The sequence below is a fragment of the Stegostoma tigrinum genome, chromosome 1, assembly GCF_030684315.1.
Source record: "Stegostoma tigrinum isolate sSteTig4 chromosome 1, sSteTig4.hap1, whole genome shotgun sequence".
NCBI lineage: Eukaryota > Metazoa > Chordata > Chondrichthyes > Orectolobiformes > Stegostomatidae > Stegostoma > Stegostoma tigrinum.
In genome coordinates this window covers 127608619-127628968 of record NC_081354.1, presented here as the reverse complement: position 1 = coordinate 127628968, position 20350 = coordinate 127608619, and the positions used below count along the sequence as shown (strand labels likewise).

Genomic DNA, 20350 nt, shown 5'->3' with positions numbered 1-20350 from the left:
TCTTTTATCTATCCAACTGCTCTTCCCTCTCTTTGGGCTCTAACCCCACCTATTGTTTACTTCTAACCTCCTCCCCCACCCTATCTTCTGCATGTAAACCAATGTTTTCCCAGCTACCATCAGTTCTGAGGAAGGGTCACTGGACCCAAAAAGTTAACTCAGAATTTTCTTAGCAAGTGCTGCCAGACCTGCAGCGTTTTTCTAACAACTTCTGTTTATAATTCTTAATTTCCAGCATCAGCAATTCTTTCAGTTTTTATTTTGTCGTCACCTTAGTTCTGAACTGCAGCAAGAAATGGGCTGTGTATCAGCAACATCTTTTCCAGCAACATCTGCTTTTGCTCCTTGTAAGGTGATGACAGCTGTTTTGTACTCCCAGACTTTTGTTGATTTGTGGAGGGCATTGTTGTCAAACATACCCTGACATCACTTGCAGAAAGCAGAATAGCACAGGGATCCATTGTTATTTATGGCCTTTTGAGAGATGGTTGCCAAAGTATGGGAAGTTCTTAACATATTCTTCAACATATATGGGTATGGAATAGTTTTCTGGCTATGCCAGGGTGGATACAATAAAAGAAAGCACTGCAGATGCCAAGACTATGAAACAAAAAAATAGATGTTGCTGGAGAAACCCAGCAGGTCTGACAGCATCTGTGGAGAGAAAAAACATAATTAGTGTTTCAAGTCTGTTTTTGCCTGTTTTATTCTAATGGGATGATATGAGTTTAGCTTCAGAAACATTCAAAGATAAACGAGTTTTTAGATTGCAGAAATTAAGGGAACAAGAGTGGCTTGCAAATCTGGTGCAGACTAGCAATGTGACTGCAGTCATCTGCAAATTATGGATCATGTATATTTATGGCAGCTTAGTTTTGGTATGAGAATTTTTCAAATAGGAGATGTTTAATACTGACATCAGAAGGTAATTGACTTTTGATGAGATAAATACCTACTGTCTGATGAATCATAAATACATAAAGGCTACTTTTATTGATCTTAGTAGGATAATAGGTCAGCGCAACATTGTGGGCTGAAGGACCTGGACTATGCTGTATTGTTCTATGTTCTATGTGACTCTAGATTTTTTAAGGTGTCCCTTTCAGATCTCCTACTCAGACAGTCACTGACTTATCATTGGGAAACAGTTACAGAAATGAAATTTCTTGCAAATTCAAATCTTTGAACCACAGTCAACAAACATTACATTATATTGGGCTTCATGTAGTGGCCAGGCCATGATGTGAAAAGAAGAGTTTCTGGCATTGTTCCTGGCATTTTTTAACATCTTTGTTCCCAGGTAAATCCATGCTGGAAATTTATCTGAAAAATCTGAAGCCACATGATCTCTGGGAAGCTTTCATCATTAGAGAAAGGCTTGAATTTAGCCTAGATGGAGAGACTCTCCATTTTTCAAAAATAGCACCAGAGGCAAGAATCTGGAAATCCCACTCTGAATTCAGCCCACAGGATTTTTGCAGAAGCTGAATAGTTCTAATTTGAACACTGCCCGATGGTTCACAAAGGCAGCTTTACATGTTAAAGTGTAACTGCCTTCAGCCAAAGCTTTTTTTTCACTTTTAGGATGTTGAAAACATAACTTGTACACTTTAGGTCTGCTGGAAGAGGTTTAAAGCTCTGAAAGGCAGTTGAGGAGGTAAAGTACCCTTAGGAAATGGTCTAGGAATGCCATTGGGAGAGATCATGTACTCTTTGGGAGAGAAGTCACATGCTTTTTAAGAGAGGTAAGGTGCCTTATGGGATTTCTGAAAGAGTGCATGAATGTGTGTAAGAAGTGCATGATCTTTTTGAAACTCACGTTCATTGGTGCTGTCAAAGTGGGTAGTCAAGTGAATAGTCAGAGAGAGGTGTAAAACTGGCAATTCAATTAAATTTTTGTCATTTAACTACTTGAAAGCAAAAGCAATAAAAGTTGTAGACTTGTTCGCCGAGCTGGTAGGTTTGGTTGCAGACGTTTTGTCATGCTGCTAGATAACATCATCAGTGCACCTCCGGTGAGGCATTGGCATTCTGTCCCACTTGTTACTTTTATGCCTCGGTTTGCTGGGGTGTTCGGTATCACTTCCGGTTCTGTTTTTCAGTGGTTTGTACATCAGGTCCAGTTCAATGTGTTTGTTGATGGAGTTCCGCTTGGAATAGCAGGCCTCCTGGAATTCCTGGCCTGTCTCTGTTTGGCTTGTGCTGTTGTTCCAAGTGAATTTGCGTCCTTCTTTGTCTGTGTTTATAGAGACCTGTGAGAACTGAAATACTTAATAGGCAACACTACCCTCTCTATCCACTTGTCCCAAGAATTCCTCAACATCATCAAAGAAACCAGAATAGAAGAGGATGAGATAATGATATCTTTTGACATAATTGCACATCAACCTAGCCAAAGAGACAATTGCCACACTGCTGGACAAATCAGGAAGGCAGATACCCCATGACACCAACAGCATCGACAAGGACATCACCCTAAAACTATTGGATCTGTACCTTACAATGCACTTCACCTTCAATGACCACACATTCAAACAAATCAACGGAATACCAATGGGATCCCCACTCTCAGGACTGATAGCAAAAGTGGCAATACAAAGATTAGAACAGACAATACTCTGCACTATACAACACAATCTCTGGGTCCACTATGTAGATGACACTTTCGTGATTATCAAATGCACAAGACTAGAAGAAACCCGCTGACACATAAACAACATCCTCACCAGAATAAAACTCACAAAAGATGAAGAAAACAATAACCGACCACCCTTCCTAGACATAATGGTGGAACGTAAGAACAATGGGAACTCTAGTCCAGCATAAACAGAAAGACCACCCATACTTAATACAAATACTTAATTACACCAGCAACTACCCCAACACTCATAAATGGAGGTGCATCAGGAAACTATTCAGACAAGCCACAACACACTGCAGTAACCTGGAATTGCACAAAGCAGAATAGTAACACTTATACAGAGTTTTTAAGAAGAAATGGATACTCAAAAAGCACAATTGGTCATTACCTCAGCAACAGACAAACAACAAGATGACACAGCACGGCCAGACATACTAGTCACTCTAGCGTACATCAGGGGCATATCAGAGAATACCACGAGGCTGCTCAGACCCCTAGGTATCAGGGTAGCCCACAAACCAACAATCACCCTGCAACAGCTACTGGCAAATGTAAAAGATCCCATTACCACAACCAATGAAACCAATGAAATATACAAAGTACCATGCAAGGACTGTGAGAAACATTATATAGGCTACATTGGAAAAAACTGACAAAAAGGATACACGAACACCAACTAGCCACCAATTGAAATGATGTGTTCTCACTGGTCTTAGTACACATGGACAAAAAAGGACACAAATTCAACTGGAACAACACATCCATAATAGCATAAGCCAAACAGAGACATGCTAGTGAATTCCTGAAGGCCTGGTATTCCAACTGGAACTCCATCAACAAACACATTGAACTGGACTCAATATTCAAACCACTGAAAAACAGAACCGGAAGTTATACAAAACACCTCAGCAAACCGAGGCGTGTAAATAACAAGCGTGACAGAACACAGGCGCTTCACTGGAGGCGCATTGATGGTGTTATCCAGCAGACTGATGAAACATCTGCAACCAAACATACAAGCTTGGTGAGCAAGTCTACAACTTCAGCCACAACCCGAGCTACAACTCTTCTCAAAAAATTTGAAAAGCAAAAAACTTAACAGAGGAGTTAAAAAGTGTGATTATGATGGATTTTGAGGCTTAGGTCAGCATAGGTATTAAGTGTGATGGGGGTAGGTAGAGGAGTACAAATTGGCATGAGAAACCGTACATGGAGGACAGAGGGGCAGAGATTGTTACAGAGTTTATGTCGGATTCTGCAGGGTGGCTTGAGGGCATAAGGTAGCAGGGTCCAGCATGGGTTGGATATAGGAATATGCACAGGAGTAGAGTGCTGAGGGCTGAAGGAATGTTTTTTGTGTATTATTCTTTTTATCATTGTGCCAGAGCACTGAGATGGTTCTTTTCCACAAGCTGCCGATACGTCAGGCAGCCTCTGTGGCTGCCTCAAACTCCCTCCATATGCTGATGGACCCAATTCTCATCCCATCAGGTTGCTCCATCCAGAACTTCCAAACCCTTTTTACTTGCATTGGATGTGTGCAATTGTCCTGCCTCTGTACTTACCACCTGTGTGCCAAAGCTCGAACAGATGTAAGGATTGTCATTTCATGTCAGGATTTTCTCTGCTCTGGACAAGAAGAAAATGCCTCAATAGATTTCACAGCACGACTGAGCTCTCGTATTCATATGCTCCCACTGTTATAATCTTGAAATCAGGAGAAAATTCCTTTTCCTCCTAAATCTGTAAGGTCATTGCATGGAGTCATGAGGTGAGGAGCAGTCCTCCATGTTCAACTGGAAGACCATCAGGGTTTCAAGCCTTTTGTTTCTGCCTTTAATTGATTGCTTGTTGTTGCTCTTTTATTGATGATGATTCACGTATGTGTTCTGCCACAAATAGTGGGGATATCGGCTGCCATGTTTACAGTGTGGTTGGAAACATTCCTTCCATTATTAATGAATGGAATTGTCATCCTTAAGAAAAGAGATACCATCCTGCAAGCCAAGCTGGATTTTGTCCTCACAGCCTTAATCTAGATTTGCCACGTCTCTGCCCAAACTGTTCTAATATAGCTACATCTCTGGGATGTACCCAGCAATGTGGAAAATTGTCTCGTTCACCAAAGGTAGGACAAATTCAGCAAATTGATGGAAAGGGTGAAACAAAAACAGAGATCTCCTCACAGATGCTGCCAGTTTCTCCAGTAATTTCTGTTTTCATTTCAGATTTCCAGCATCTGCAATTATAGCATTATAGGGTTATACAGCACAGCAACAGACTCTTCGGCCCAAACAGTCAGTGCTGACCATAATTGTTATAGTTCAGTGATGGAAAGAGTTCTTGACAGTGCTAACAAATGGAACTTGCTCAGAAATATCCTGCTTACTAGTCCCTCTTCCGCACCTACACAGGTCCCAAACCCCACCTCTTCCTCCGGTACATTGATGACTGTATCGGCGCCGCCTCTTGTTCCCCAGAGGAGCTCGAACAGTTCATCCACTTCACCAACACCTTCCACCCCAACCTTCAGTTCACCTGGGCCATAAAAAAATACTCCAGCACATCCCTCACCTTCCTGGACCTCTCAGTCTCCATCTCAGGCAACCAGCTTGTAACTGATGTCCATTTCAAGCCCACCGACTCCCACAGCTACCTAGAATACACCTCCTCCCACCCACCCTCCTGCAAAAATTCCATCCCCTATTCCCAATTCCTCCGCCTCCGCCGCATCTGCTCTCACGACAAGACATTCCACTCCCGCACATCCCAGATGTCCAAGTTCTTCAAGGACCGCAACTTTCCCCCCACAGTGATCGAGAACGCCCTTGACCGCGTCTCCCACATTTTCCGCAACACATCCCTCACACCCCGCCCCCGCCACAACCGCCCTAAGAGGATCCCCCTCGTTCTCACACACCACCCCACCAACCTCCGGATACAACGCATCATCCTCCGACACTTCCGCCATCTACAATCCGACCCCACCACCCAAGACATTTTTCCATCCCCACCCCTGTCTGCTTTCCGGAGAGACCACTCTCTCCGTGACTCCCTTGTTCGCTCCACACTGCCCTCCAACCCCACCACACCCGGCACCTTCTCCTGCAACCGCAGGAAATACTACACTTGCCCCCACACCTCCTCCCTCACCCCATCCCAGGCCCCAATATGACATTCCACATTAAGCAGAGGTTCACCTGCACATCTGCCAATGTGGTATACTGCATCCACTGTACCCGGTGTGGCTTCCTCTACATTGGGGAAACCAAGCGGAGGCTTGGGGACCGCTTTGCAGAACACCTCCGCTCAGTCCGCAACAAACAACTGCACCTCCCAGTCGCAAACCATTTCCACTCCCCCTCCTATTCCTTAGATGACATGACCATCATGGGCCTCCTACAGTGCCACAATGATGCCACCCGAAGGTTGCAGGAACAGCAACTCATATTCCGCCTGGGAACCCTGCAGCCTAATGGTATCAATGTGGACTTCACCAATTTCAAAATCTCCCCTCCCCCCACCGCATCCCTAAACCAGCCCAGTTCGTCCCCTCCCCCCACTGCACCACACAACCAGCCCAGCTCTTCCCCTCCACCCACTGCATCCCAAAACCAGTCCAACCTGTCTCTGCCTCCCTAACCTGTTCTTCCTCTCACCCATCCCTTCCTCCCACCCCAAGCCGCACCCCCATCTACCTACTAACCTCATCCCACCTCCTTGACCTGTCCGTCTTCCCTGGACTGACCTATCTCCTCCCTACCTCCCCACCTATTCTCTCTCCACCTGTCTTCTTTTCTCTCCATCTTCGGTCCGCCTCCCCCTCTCTCCCTATTTATTCCAGAACCCTCACCCCATCCCCCTGTCTGATGAAGGGTCTAGGCCCGAAACGTCAGCTTTTGTGCTCCTGAGATGCTGCTTGGCCTGCTGTGTTCATCCAGCCTCACATTTTATTATCTCCTGCTTACTAATGGTTAGTTTATGTTCTTCCAGGACTATTGACTTCCTGACTTCAAAACATATTTAAAATTGGAACAGTTAATAAAATTGTTTAATTCACTTTCATGTAATGGAACTCACTACTTTTATAACTTCTATAGGTTCTTGGATATTACAATAGAGAAGGAATAAACCCAGACAACTTAATCAAGGAAATCAAGTCCATTGCAAGTGACCCAAAAGAGAAGCATTTTTTTAATGTATCCTCGGAAGCTGCTTTGATAGAAATAGCTAGTGCTCTCAGAGAACGTATCATTGGTATTGAAGGTAAATCTTTATTTATGTTTTTATTTCAAAGTATTCTGTTTTCTTTTATTTTTATTTCAATCTAAAGATTTCAATTTTAAACTGCTAACCCATCTGAAAGGATGCTACAATGACGCTAAATGTAATTTTGAACCATGGAAATTTTGAGGAATTAATCAGTGTTTAACATATAGTTTTCGTACAACACTTCCTCTGTCAGGAATTCAGGGGGATGTGTCTTAAAAGATTGGGGCTGATTTCAGTAGAATGGAAGAGATTATAGGATGATTTGGTTATTTGGGGCTTGTGCCAAAGTTGAGAAAGATACAACAAATTCTCCAGAATTAGAGAATTCAAGTGACTAAAGAATGCGGAATTGAAGGAAATTAGTATTATTAAGAGGTTATAATTGGGAAATTTATAGGGCTCTAAATTGATTATCTATATCCCAGTGTTGAAAGAGCTGCTTAGAGATAATCAATGTGTTAGTAATCATCTTCCAAAATTCTATACACTCAAAAGATTCCTGCAGATTAAAAGTTTGAAAATGTCACTCCACTATGTAGGAATGAAGCAAGAGAAAAATACAGGGAACTACTGACCTATCAGCCTTAACATTAGTAGTAGGGAAAATTTTAGAACACATGGACTATGTTGCAGTTGCACAGCACATCAGTGAGGCGACTTTTGGAGTATTGTGTTCAGTTCTGGCCAACCAGGTAGAAGAAGAACAGGGGTAGTAGGAACTGCCGATGCTGGAGTCTGAGATAACAAGGTGTGGAGCTGGATGAACACAGCAGGCCAGGCAACACCTGAGGAGCAGGAAAGGACAGGGTTCAGAAGCAGGATGTTGCCGGGAATGGAGGGTTTCAAAAATAGGCTGGAAAGACTGCGACCGTTTTTTTCTCAGGAGCATAAGAGGTTCAGGGTGATGTTATACGAGTTTGTAAAATCATGAGGGGCATAGATAAGGTGAATAACAAGGTTCTTTTCCCTTGAGTGGGGCAGTTCAAACTAGGGAACATATTTTAAGGTGAGAGGAGGAAGTTTTATAAAGGACAGAGTGGGGAAACTTTCTTACATTGAGGATGATTGTTTTATGGAATGAATTAGATGAGGGTACAGTTACAACATTTTAAACACATTTGAATAGATACATGAACAGGAAATGTTTCAAGGGAACAAAATTTGGAGCTGGATGAACACAGCAGGCCAAGCAGCATCTTAGGAGCACAAAAGCTGACATTTCGGGCCTAGATCCTTCATCAGAATCTAGGCCAGAAATGTCAGATTTTGAGCTCTTAAGATGCTGCTTGGCCTGCTGTGTTCATCCAGCTCCACATTTTGTTATCTTGGATTCTCCAGCATCTGCAGCTCCCATTATCTCTGATCACAATGTTTCAAGGGATATGAGCCAAATGCAGGCATGTGGGACTAGGGTCTGTTTCCATGCTGTATAACCCAATCACTTTATGTTTTCTATGACCCTGTAACTGCTCTGTATTCTCTAGAGTTTCAAAGAAAGAGACCTGATCTCATTGAAACCTATAGAATATCTAAAAGGACAGACAGGATAGGTTCGGGTAATATGTTTCTTTTGGTCCAAAGATCTGCAGGTTAGATGAAAGCATTCGGTGAAACGTGAGCATGGAAACCTCTTGCTGATTATTACTATCACTTGCCCGTCGGAACATGAATCAGTTTTTCTCCATGCTAAATACCACTTGGAGAAAGCATTAAGGGTGTCAAGGGCACAGAATGTCCATGGGGTAGGGGACTTCAATCACCGAGAGTGGTTCGGTATTACTACTTCTGATGGAACAAGTCAAAGCTTTTAGTTTGGGGCTACATGAGGCTCTGTGGGTCATCAGCAGAATTGTATTCAACCACAAGCTGTAACCACACTTTGTAGCATAACTGTCAGTTTAACACCAAGCCAGGAGATCAACCATTACTTAATGAAGAGTGCGGTAGAGAATACTAGGAGCATTATCAGGCATTCCTAAAAGTGAGGTATCAATTGGTGAAGTTACAATACAGGTCTAGCTGTATGCCAAATAACAGAAGCAATTGACACGGATCTACAGTCCTGTGACATTCAGTCATAAATTAAACAATTAAACAACCAACTTGAGGTGGAGGCTCAACAAATATCCCCCAAATCAATGACAGGGAGATCAGCACGGTAGTGTAAAAGATGAAGCTGGACCATTTGGGTCAGCACAGTGGCTCAGTGGTTAGCACTGCTGCCTCACAGCACCAGGGACCCCGGTTTGATTCCAGCCTCAGGTGACTGTTTGTGTGGGGTTTGCATATTCTCTTCATGTCTGCATGGCTTTCCTCCCACTGCCCAAAGATATACAGATTAGGTGGATTGGCCATGCTAAGTTATCCCCTAGTGTCCAGGGCTGTTTCAGCTAAATAGATTAGCCTTAGTAAAATGTGGCATATGGGATATGGTGGGGAACAGGTCTGGATGTAATGCTCTTTGGAGGGTTTGTGCAAACTTGATGGGCTAAATGGCCTCCTTCCACACTGTAGGAGATCTATAATTCATTTGTATAATTTTACCCCAGATGTATTGAATGGATGATCCAAGACAATAGTCTGATGCTAAGAGCCAGGAAATCTAGTTGGCTGATCAAAATTACTCAAAAGTATGACAGTAATAACAGAATATAGGATAAATATAGGTAACTTATAGTTGTGTAAAAGCATATTTTCATTATTTCATTCTTCTAGGAACAAGCAATAAAAATGAAGACACCTTCCAACTGGAAATGGCACAAGTTGGATTCAGTGCACACTTTGTACCCAGCCAGGTACTCATGTTTTTTTTGGGATGGTTTTTCAGTCTCTGTTACTACCATCAAAATCAAGAATTAATTAGAGGAAGTTTTGGTGAAATTGGAAGTATGCTGTTCTAGAAATTAGAAGTATGAAGTCCTGATTAAACACCCAGATGTTTTGAAGGTCTAGGAACTATCAAAGGAGCCAAGGCTACTTTGCATGTTGACCAGGAAGCAATTGCATGATTCTGCAAGGCCTGCCCAGTGCCATTTGCCTTATGGGGAGGCAATGGCCTAGTGGTATTATCGCTGGACTGTAAATCCAGAGACCTGAGTTCGAATCCTATCATGGCAGATGGTGGAATTTGAATTCAATTTAAAAAGTCTGGGATTGAGAATCTAAACTGACCATGAATCCATTGCCAATTGTCGGGAAAAACCCATCTGGTTCACCAATGTCCTTTAGGAAAGGAAACTGCCGTCCTTACCTGGTCTGGCCTACATGTGACTCCAGACCCACAGCAATGTGGTTGACGCTGAACTGCCCTCTGAGTAATTAGGGATGGACCATAAATGCTACCTAGCCAGCAACATCCTCATCCCATTAATGAATAAAGGAAAAGTAGAGGCAGAAATCAAAAGGTTGGAGAGCGAAAGAATCATCAAACCAGTTCAGTTTGTGGAGTGGGGCAACCCTGGTCACACCGATTGTGAAGCCTGGTGGGTAGGTTTGCCTTTGTGAGGATTTTAAACAAACAATATACTGCTTTTCACAGCTGGTTAAGTACTTAATCCCTCACAAAGAGAATATATATACAAAGCTGGCAGGGGGTGCTGTCCTTCGCAAAGCTGGATGTAAGCCAGGCGTACTTGCAATTGTGGTTAGATGAGGATTCCCAGAAATAATCTGAAATTAATACCCAAAAGGGTTAGCACCAATACAGAAGACTGCCATTTGGGTATCATCAGCCTGTAAAATTCTTCAGCAGATGATGCAGAACATTTTACACGGTCTACCCTGGGTCACTATTTATCCAGATGATGCAAAGAAGGCCAATAAGGAGCACTTACAGAACTTGGACGTAGTCCTTAGCAATTTCTCCCAGGGGAGGTATCTGCCTTAGAAGGAAAAATATATGTATTCCAGGCAACCCAAGTGACGTGTTTGGGCTATAGAGTCAACAAGACCATGTTACATCTGTTGGAAGATAAAGTGTGGGCAAACAAGAATGCCTCGGCTCCCATGTCAGTACCAGACCTTAGGGCATTCCTTGGAGTGGTGAACTATTACAGAAAGCTAACACATAACCTGGCCTCAATCCTGGCACCTTTGTATCAACTCTTAAGGAAGGATCAGCCTTGGAAACGATTGTGTAGCCTAGCCATTGCTTTAAAAGAAGTGAAAAACAGCTATCAATCGTCTAAGGTGTCTGCAAACTTTGATCGCAAGTGAGATCTGATACTGACATGAAATGCCTCCCCGTACGGTATCAAGGTAGTAGTAACTCATAGTTGGCCCAATGGGGAGGAATGCCCAGAGTAGTTAATGCAGAGCGTAAATACAACCCGATAGGGATGGGAGGTTTGATGGTCGTATTTGGAGTGAGGAAGTTCCACCAACACCTTTACAGATGTAAATTTGTCTTAATAAAAAACCACAAACTGCTGCTAGGTCTCCTTAAAGAGGACAAGGCAGTTTCATCCATAACTTCAGGTCAAATTCAGCAGTGGACTGTAATACTAATTACTTATAATTACAAGTTGGAATGCAGTCCAGGAGGCTATTCATTCAGCCACCTCCTGCTGGCAGATATATCTCCAGTGGTACTGCAATTGGAAGAGCCCATAATGATTTTAAATTCTCTAGACTTCCAGTAACTTCCAGTAACAGATGACAATATCAGACTTTGGGTGCAGCAATATCTGGTCCCAGAAAAACTGAAACAGCTGACGGTGATGAGGGAAGCCAAAGGGCCACCACAACCAGAATTGAAACATTTTTGGACCCAGAGAGACCAGGTCACAGTGGAGGACAGCATATTATTATCGGGAGGAAGACTGATTGCCCCAAAGGTCTCTGCCAGATACTAACTGAACTCCCCCAAGGTCATCCAGGGGTTTCCAAAATGGAGACGTTGGCACAAAGTTACATGTGGTTGCCAGGATTAGATGCAGACACAGTTGGTGTCTTTCGCAATCCATCTTTCGCAATACACACCCTCCGGGAAGAGTGGGTCACAGATATATGGCCATCATTTCCCAGCCAGAAATTTGAATATTTACTCAAGTCAAATAGTATTTGACATATAAGGACAGCTTTACATTATCCAGTGTTTAAAGCTTTGAGTAATTTTAGTTTTGCACTTTAATTGAAACAAACAACCTTTTCTTCAGGATTTGCTGATGTTGGGAGCTGTGGGAGCTTATGACTGGGCAGGCACAACAGTCCATAAATCATCTGACAAGATTACTATATTTGCAAAGAAAGTTTTTCAAGATATTCTGCAAGATAAAAATGACAGTTCGTACCTAGGTAAGCTTTAATTTTATCCCACTCATTTTAACATCAAAGTTCTGTATTCATTCTGACTGATCAATTCAAACCAGCGCAAGTAAGGAGGCATCTGCAAATTTTATTCTATTATAAATATTGAGCAAAATTTCAAATCAAGTCATGGCAGCCCCAGAAGCACTGACAGTTATAAATAAAATGAAATTAAACATCCAGGTGCAGCACTGTATAACAGTGGGCTGCAAGTGTACACTTGCAAATTTGTTGACACAAGATTCCTATCTTCATGGATCATTGTTAAGCTGAATCTAAATATTCCTCATAGGCAAAAAAAAACAGAATTCCCAAGCTTCTTTCACAGAACCTCTCAATGGTTTGATCTGGACCTACTTTGGTTCACAACTTGTCTAGTTCTGTCATTACTTAAATCTTAACTTCTTTCCAAGAAATGAGGCGATTGTTTTTCCATTTAAGAACATAAGAACTAGGAGCAGGAGTAGGCCATCTGACCCCTCGAGCCTGCTCCGTCATTTAATAACATCATGGCTGATCTTTGAGACTCAGCTTCACTTACCCGCCCACTCACCATAATCCTTAATATCTTTACTGTTCAAAAATTTATCTAGCCTTGCCTTAAAAACATTCAGTGAGGGAGCTTCAACCACTTCACTGGGCAGGGAATTCCACAAATTCACAACCCTTTGGATGAAGAAGTTCCTCCTGACTTCAGTCCCTTTATTTTGAGGCGATTTGTCTGAGGAATGGTTTTTTTTTCCCAGCTGCAAAGAGGAGTACAGAGCAAATAGCCATTATTTCAGCCTTTACCTCAACCAATGATTTCTGGGGTCACTTCTCCAGTAGGTGTCTGGAGTAGTTGTATTGTCAGAGTAATGAGAAAGGCAGAAGACAATTGATTCTTCTGCATGTTTCACCACTCAATCACATAATCCCAGCTCAATGGGTTGGGTTTCCAGAAAAGGCTCAGAAGTTGCGAGAATTATTTCTGCTTTAAACTTACATGGCCCACAAAAAGTAAAAGCCTGAGAGGATAAGTGTTCTTTTCCTATCAGAGACTGCATTCAGACAAATGTGAAGTGCTGCATTTTAGAAAGGCAAATCAGGGCAGGAGTTAATGAGAAGGTCCTGGGGAGTGTTGCCAAAGAGAGCTTGGAATGCAGGTTCATAGTTCCTTGAAAGCAGGGTCACAGATAGACAGGATAATGAAAAAAATGTTTGGAACACTCGCCTTTATTGGTCAGTGCATCCAGTACAGGAGTTGGGAGGTCATATTGTGGTTGTATAGGACATTGGTTAGGCCATATTTGGAATACTGTGTTCATTTCTGGTTTCCCTGCAAGAAGAAAGACATTATTACACTTGAAATGGTGCAGAAAAGATTTACAAGGATGTTGTCAGGGTTGGAGCGTTTGAGCTAAATGGAGAGGTTGAATGGGCTGGAGGCTATTTTCTCTGGAGCATTAGAGGCTGAGGGGTGACCGTATAGAAATTTATAAAATCATAAAGGGCCCGGATAGAGTGAATAATCAAGGTCTTTTTCCCTGTGTAGGGGAATCCAAAACTAGAGGGCATAGGTTTAAAGTCAGAGGGGAAAAATTTAAATGGAGCTAAGGGGCAATATGTTCACACAGAGGGCAGTTCGTGTGTGGAATGAGCTGACAGAGGAAGTGGTGGAGGCTGGTACAGTTACAGCATTTAAATGGCATCTGGATGGGTATATGAACAGGAAGGGTTTAGAGGGAAATGGGCCAAATGCTGGCAAATGGGACTAGATTAATTTAGGATATCTGGCCAGCATGGATGAGTTGGATTGAAAGATCTGTTTCCCTGCTGTGCATTTAGAACATAGAACATAGAACAGTACAGCACAGTACAGGCCCTTCAGCCCACGACGTTGTGCTGAACCTCTACCCTAAACCGAAGGTCTATCTAACCTCCACCCTACCTTATGCTATCATCCATATGCCTATCTAATAGCTGCTTAAATGCCCCTAATGAGGCTGACTCCACTACCCTCTCCGGCAATACATTCCACGCCCCGACTACTCTGAGTAAAGACATCTCCCCAATATCTACCTCCACTCACTTTAAAACTATGCCCCCTCATAATAGCTACCTCCACCCTTGGAAAAAGTCTCTGGCTGCCCACTCTATCCATACCTCTGATCATTTCTATCAAGTCACCTCTCGTCCTTCGTTGTTCTAAAGAGATAAGCCCTAGCTCTCTCAACCTTTCCTTGTAAGGCCTTCCCTCCATTCCAGGCAACATCCTGGTAAAGCTCCTCTGCACCTTTTCCAATGCTTCCTCACCTTTCCTGTAATGAAGTGACCAGAACTGGACACAATACTCCAGATGTGGCAGAACCAGGGTCTTGTATAGCTGGAGCATAACTTCACGGCTCTATTTCTATGACTCTATGACTCTCTAACAGAAGCTCAGTGTTCCTCTCTTCTTCCAGGTTTTTATTTAGCAATATACCCTTTGGCATGACTGTTAGATAGTTTACACCAACTGTATATCGATGACCTCTTCCATGCGCAAGGCCCTGAGAAGACTAATCCAAATCCACAATTATAGGGGATTTTAATGAGGGCAGATTAAGCAGGCTTCAGGTATCCTCATGCAAACTAACACCAAGCCTCAGAGAGTCAAAGGGGACAAGCCTAATAAGGCAAAAGTATTCAGATCTCCTCACATGCCTACTAAACAAATGTGTATAACACATGTTTTATAATTATGAATAAATGAAGCAATTAAAGCACAATTTAAGAATTTGGAGTATGTTTATTTCATATATATTTTAAGTTTACTTCATTATGTATACTCTCGCAACAGTTAATATTTTCTCTGATGATATATTACATGTATTTTTCTTCCCAGGTTACTCAGTGGCATCCCTAGTTACCAAATACTCTGTGCTCTATGTTGCTGGAGCACCACGTTTCCAACACACTGGACAAATAGTCATTTACACAGTGGGATTAAATGATGAAGTGGTAATTAAGCAGACCGCAAAAGGAGAACAGGCATGTACAATGCTGATCTCTTATTTTCTTTTAAGATCATGATTGGCCTTCTGTATAATTGCATAGCCATCTGTTTCTATTTTAGCGGACAATGGCAATGAAAGCACAACATGACTGCACTTCTTTTAAAGAAAAGAGAAACTAAGCTAATTAATGAGAAAGCCAAGTCTTCCATTCTGTGATTTATCTGGGGAAGCATTGCTTTGATTCAGCCTGCAATCTTTGACACCATAATAACTTTTGAACAGCAAACTACTTGCTAACTACAACTTTAGCTCATTCTTTGAAGCACCATCCACAGTGAAAAAAGAACCAGGACTTGACATAGAGTCGTTCCCATGGCTGCAGAATATCAGGAAGGAGTTTTCACTGTGCTTGACTGTTTGACAGGATGTGTCTATTTCCCTTTTACCAGGAAAGTCCAGGCACATGACGTTTCTTTGGCCTGGCTGTGAACTTCAAAAAAATCAAGAACAAAATTAGATGCTGTCTGATGACCTATGTTTGTATCATATTCTGTTTTGATATGAAAGTAGAGTCCTGGGGAGGCAAAATTAAATAGCAACTTCTTGTGTGCTGGCATAACTTCAAAGTGCCCTTTGGGCAGTTATGATAGGTGCCAAGGGAAGATTGGGATGAGAATTTATAGACTCATAGAGTCATTAGGCACAAAAAGTGACCTTTGGGCCCAACTCATCCATGCTGACCAAGTTTCACAAAATAAATTAATCCCATTTGCCTGCATTTAGCCCATATCCATCTAAACCTTGCCTATTCATGTACCAGTCCAAATATCTTTTGAATGCTGTAGCAGTGCCTGCATCAATTACTTCCTCTAGCAGTTCATCCCACATATGAAACAGTTGTCCGCCAGGTCCCTTTTATGTCTTTCTTCTCACACGTTAAAAAGATGCCCTCTAGTTTTGAACTTGTCCACTATGCCAGCAATCTTGGTGTCACCAGCAACTTACAACCATGCCTCCTAAATTCTCATCCAAATCATTTACATAAATGAAACACAACAATGGATCCATTGTTTTTGGATGGTTTCAATTAATTTGAATGCCCAAACAATCAGTTTCAGAAGAAAATAGGTCAGGAAAAGCTGTTCTCTGCTTTGATATAATACAGCAGGGTAGGTCCCCCTCTACTGAAGATTTCACTTTATCCGACCCCACCCCCACCCGAACATGTTGCATTACAGCGCAGGCAGGACACACTGCCTCTCACATCCTAATATTACATTCCCTGAGTGTGCGGCTGTTACAAGGACATGCTTAATAATATGCAAACACCCCAGAAAGCATCAGAGCAGCAATAATAGGTGAATGGACCTGACATGAATCTTTGCTCTTTTCCAATCAGTGCTACAACTGGTGAAAAACAGAGGAAACTCTGTGATAACAGAATAAAATTGCTAAAAGGAGACATGTTGCCGAACCTTTATATTTTACAGTCATCAGGCCAAAGAAAGGAATGCCAAAATTCAAATAATTTAACGTGCAAAAAGAGTGACATTTGGCAAGTCAACTGATTTACCAAGGCATTGCCATGGAGAAAGCTAAGGATGCTTACCAATCTCCTGGGTAATTCAAATAAGATTCAAGGCTTGAATGTATTCCTTTTATTTGCTGATAATTGGTTCTTTCATGTGAATGTATGTCATCACAAGCAATTATGAATGTGTAATAATATAAGCTTGACTGATTATCTTAAATTGGCCACTTGTACGGCAATTAGCACAGTCATGATTGGCCAGCAAGTGTTACCCAATCATGAATCCCACCTAACATTTCACTTTTTATTGAGCTTTGTATACGTGACTGATTGGGCACTTTTTGCACTCTATCTATTACAAAAACCAAAGGGCCATACTGTTTGACTCAATCAGCCGATGCTAGGGCATGGGACATCTCTATCTGCCATCATGCCAACTTTTTTTCACCATTGTAACACCCTGGTCAATTAGACTTGTCTTACCAACCAGTCAGCCCCCTTTTTACCTACACTATAAATTATTGTATTCGTTTGAAATTAAGTATCACTGGGGACAAAAGGAAATGGGGCAAGTGCACAACAGAGGTCTAATAAGTAAAGTATATTATTTAGGGGGAGAAATGACTTTGCTATTTCTCGCCGTGGAGACACGCATTGTTTTAGTTGGGGTATACAATGCTGATCTTTAATTATAGCATTTATTATTAATAAAAGAAGTTCTTGCCATTGGGACATCACTGCAATTCTAACATTGCTGTGCAAACAAACATATCCATATAAATTACATCTGTCTATTTAGCAATCTAAGATGACTAACCACTTGTTTTCTTTTTCAGCTTGGGTCCTATTTTGGCAGCGTATTGTGTTCTATTGATGTTGACAGAGATTCACTGACTGATGTACTATTGGTTGGGTCACCTATGCTTATGGGTAAACACAAAAATGAGGAAGGAAGAGTGTACGTATTTTCTGTCAATCAGGTAAAAAGATTTTTCCACAGAATCTAATTAAATATTGAACTTTCTATAGAATCTAATTAAATATTAACCACTTGAGCAAAACTGCTTCACAAAAACACATTTTGTGCCAATAAAAATCATTCAATTAACTTGTGTTGAATAAAAAAATAAATCCTGTTAGAATTACAGCAACCATAAATATTTCCTAAACATTTATACAAGCATTCCATTTAGTCTTGCAAGCCTAAGGGTATCTAACTGTAGCACAGTGACAAAACATTACTCGATAAATGAAGAGAAAGTTTATTTAGTCAGTACAGGTAAAATTAGACCTCAACTCACCATGTGGTAAGTTTGTAGAGATCTGTACGGCCTGCTTGGTCTAATGTAGGAAAGAAAAAGACTTATGGCTCTAACTAGAAGATCCTGTTGTATTGTCATTTATTGCATGTTAGCAACTAGTTACAAGTTGCATTGCTGTGATAGATACAGAGACCATGAGAAGGAACAGTATGTCAGGTCTTTCTCTTCTGAATTCCTAAGCCGCTGTGACCACAAATTCCTGTGGCATCATACACAGTGATTTTTAAGGCATTCCTTAGCATGGACCCTTTCACACCCATATAATATGAGTTAGATCATATACTGTTTAATCACACTGAGCGGAATTAACCTTACCAAAGATTAGCTAGTTGGCTCATAACATAGAGCCTACTGCACATTAGCAGATGCATGGCATTGATTCAAACTGAAATATTAAAGTGAATACTACAACATTTATAATGTAGTGAAATCAGTAATCTAGGAATGTTTGTTTTTGCTGAAGCAATGAAATGGCAGATATGCTGCACTAATATTATACAAATAACATTATCTTTGAACCATGCATTATTTATTCGTGCAATGGGTCAACATCCATGCATTCTAACATAATAAGTGTATCATACAGCAGGGTAGCCTGGAAAAGAAAGGCACCTTAGAAGGACCAGTTGATGGTAAGAACACTCGATTTGGAGCTGCTATTGCTGCTATTGCTGACATCAATCTGGATGGCTACAATGATGTTGCAGTTGGAGCTCCTGTAGAAGATGAACAACATGGAGTTGTATACATTTACAACGGACACCAAACATCAATCCTATCAAAACATACACAAGTAAGAGCTGATACTTCTGATTTAAACTGAGATCTTGGCACCAGAATTTGGCTCTATTACAGTCAGGAGCCAATGCTACAGAAGCTGGAGGGATTGAACATTGCAGGCTCATGCCATGCACCATTTAGAATCATAGACACATAGAGCTGTATGACATGGAAACAGAGCCTTCAGTCCAAATCATCCATGATGCCCAGATATCCTAAATTAGTCCAATCCCATTTGCCAGCTTTTGGCACATTGCCCTCTATGCCCGTCCTATTCATATACCCCTCCAATGATAATCGGAACTGCAGATGCTGGAGAACCCATGATAACAAAGTGTGAAGCTGGATGAACACAGCAGGCCAAGCAACATCTCAGGAGCACAAAAGCTGACGTTTCGGGCCTAGACCCTTCATCAGAGAGGGGAATGGGGAGAGGGTTCATTGTGCTCCTGAGATGCTGCTTGGCCTGCTGTGTTCATCCAGCTTCACACTTCATTATCTCATATGCCCATCCAGATGCCTTTTAAATGTCATAATTGTAGCAGCCTCCATCACTTCCTCTGGCAGCACGCACCACCCTTTGCATGAAAAAAGTGCCCCTCAGCTCCTTTTTAAATCTTGCCCTTCTCACAATAAACCTACGCCCTCTAGTTTTGCACTCTCCCATCCCTGGGAAAAGACCTTGGCTATTCGCCCTATCAATGCCCCTCATGATTTTATTAACATGTATAAGGTCACCCCTCAACTCAGACGCTCCACGAAAAATAGCCCAGACTATTCAGCCTCCCCCTGTAGTTCAAACTCTCTAATCCCAGAAACGCCCCTGTAAGTCTTTTCTGAACCTTTCAAGTTTCACAACATCCTTCCTATAGCACGCAATATTCCAAAAGTGACCTAATCAATGTCCTGTACAGCCACAACATGATCTCCCAACTCCTATACTCAATGCACTGACCAATAAAGGCAAACATACCATCACCCCATCTACCTGCAACTCCACTTTCAAGGAACTATGAACCATGTACTCCAAGGTCTCTTTGTTCAGCAATTCTCCCCAAGACCTTCCCTTTAAATGTATATGTCCTGCCCTGCTTTGCCTTTCCAAAATGCAGCACCTCAAATTTATCTAAATTAAACTCAATCTGCCACTCCTCGGCCCCTCGGCCATTCCTGTAAGGACATGACAAAATGAGCAGATCATAAGGTCAAACAGCATCTTAGGTTGATTCACTATGCATCCTATCAATTTGAATCACATGGATTCAGTTAGTGCTCCCATTTTTACACCCAACTGCCCTTTCCCCTTCCTTCTATGTTACTTAAAAGGCCACACATCCAACTTACAAGTGAGGAGCTTTTGACTTACTGTTAACTTTGCAAGAAGTTTGGCTGTGTTCCTGAAGGAATTTTATTGAATTTTTGGATGTTGCAGGGGTTATCACCATACCCTGACAGGGATAAGGTAAGAAAATTGTTTAACCTGTTGATAATCCAGATTTAGTTAGTAGTATTCTCACCT

General features: G+C 41.9%; 1 protein-coding gene across 2 annotated transcripts in view; it reads left to right on the top strand.

Annotated features, from left to right (window-relative positions):
• The window catches only part of itga2.2 (integrin, alpha 2 (CD49B, alpha 2 subunit of VLA-2 receptor), tandem duplicate 2), a 180755-nt gene that overhangs the window by 91749 nt on the left and 68656 nt on the right, over positions 1 to 20350 (top strand). For both annotated transcript variants that reach the window (XM_059648563.1, XM_059648562.1), the window contains exons 9-14: positions 6742 to 6907; positions 9629 to 9708; positions 12070 to 12208; positions 15087 to 15232; positions 17566 to 17709; positions 18638 to 18844. In XM_059648563.1, the coding sequence (XP_059504546.1) occupies positions 6742 to 6907; positions 9629 to 9708; positions 12070 to 12208; positions 15087 to 15232; positions 17566 to 17709; positions 18638 to 18844 (882 nt within the window). The remainder of the gene's footprint in view (positions 1 to 6741; positions 6908 to 9628; positions 9709 to 12069; positions 12209 to 15086; positions 15233 to 17565; positions 17710 to 18637; positions 18845 to 20350) is intronic.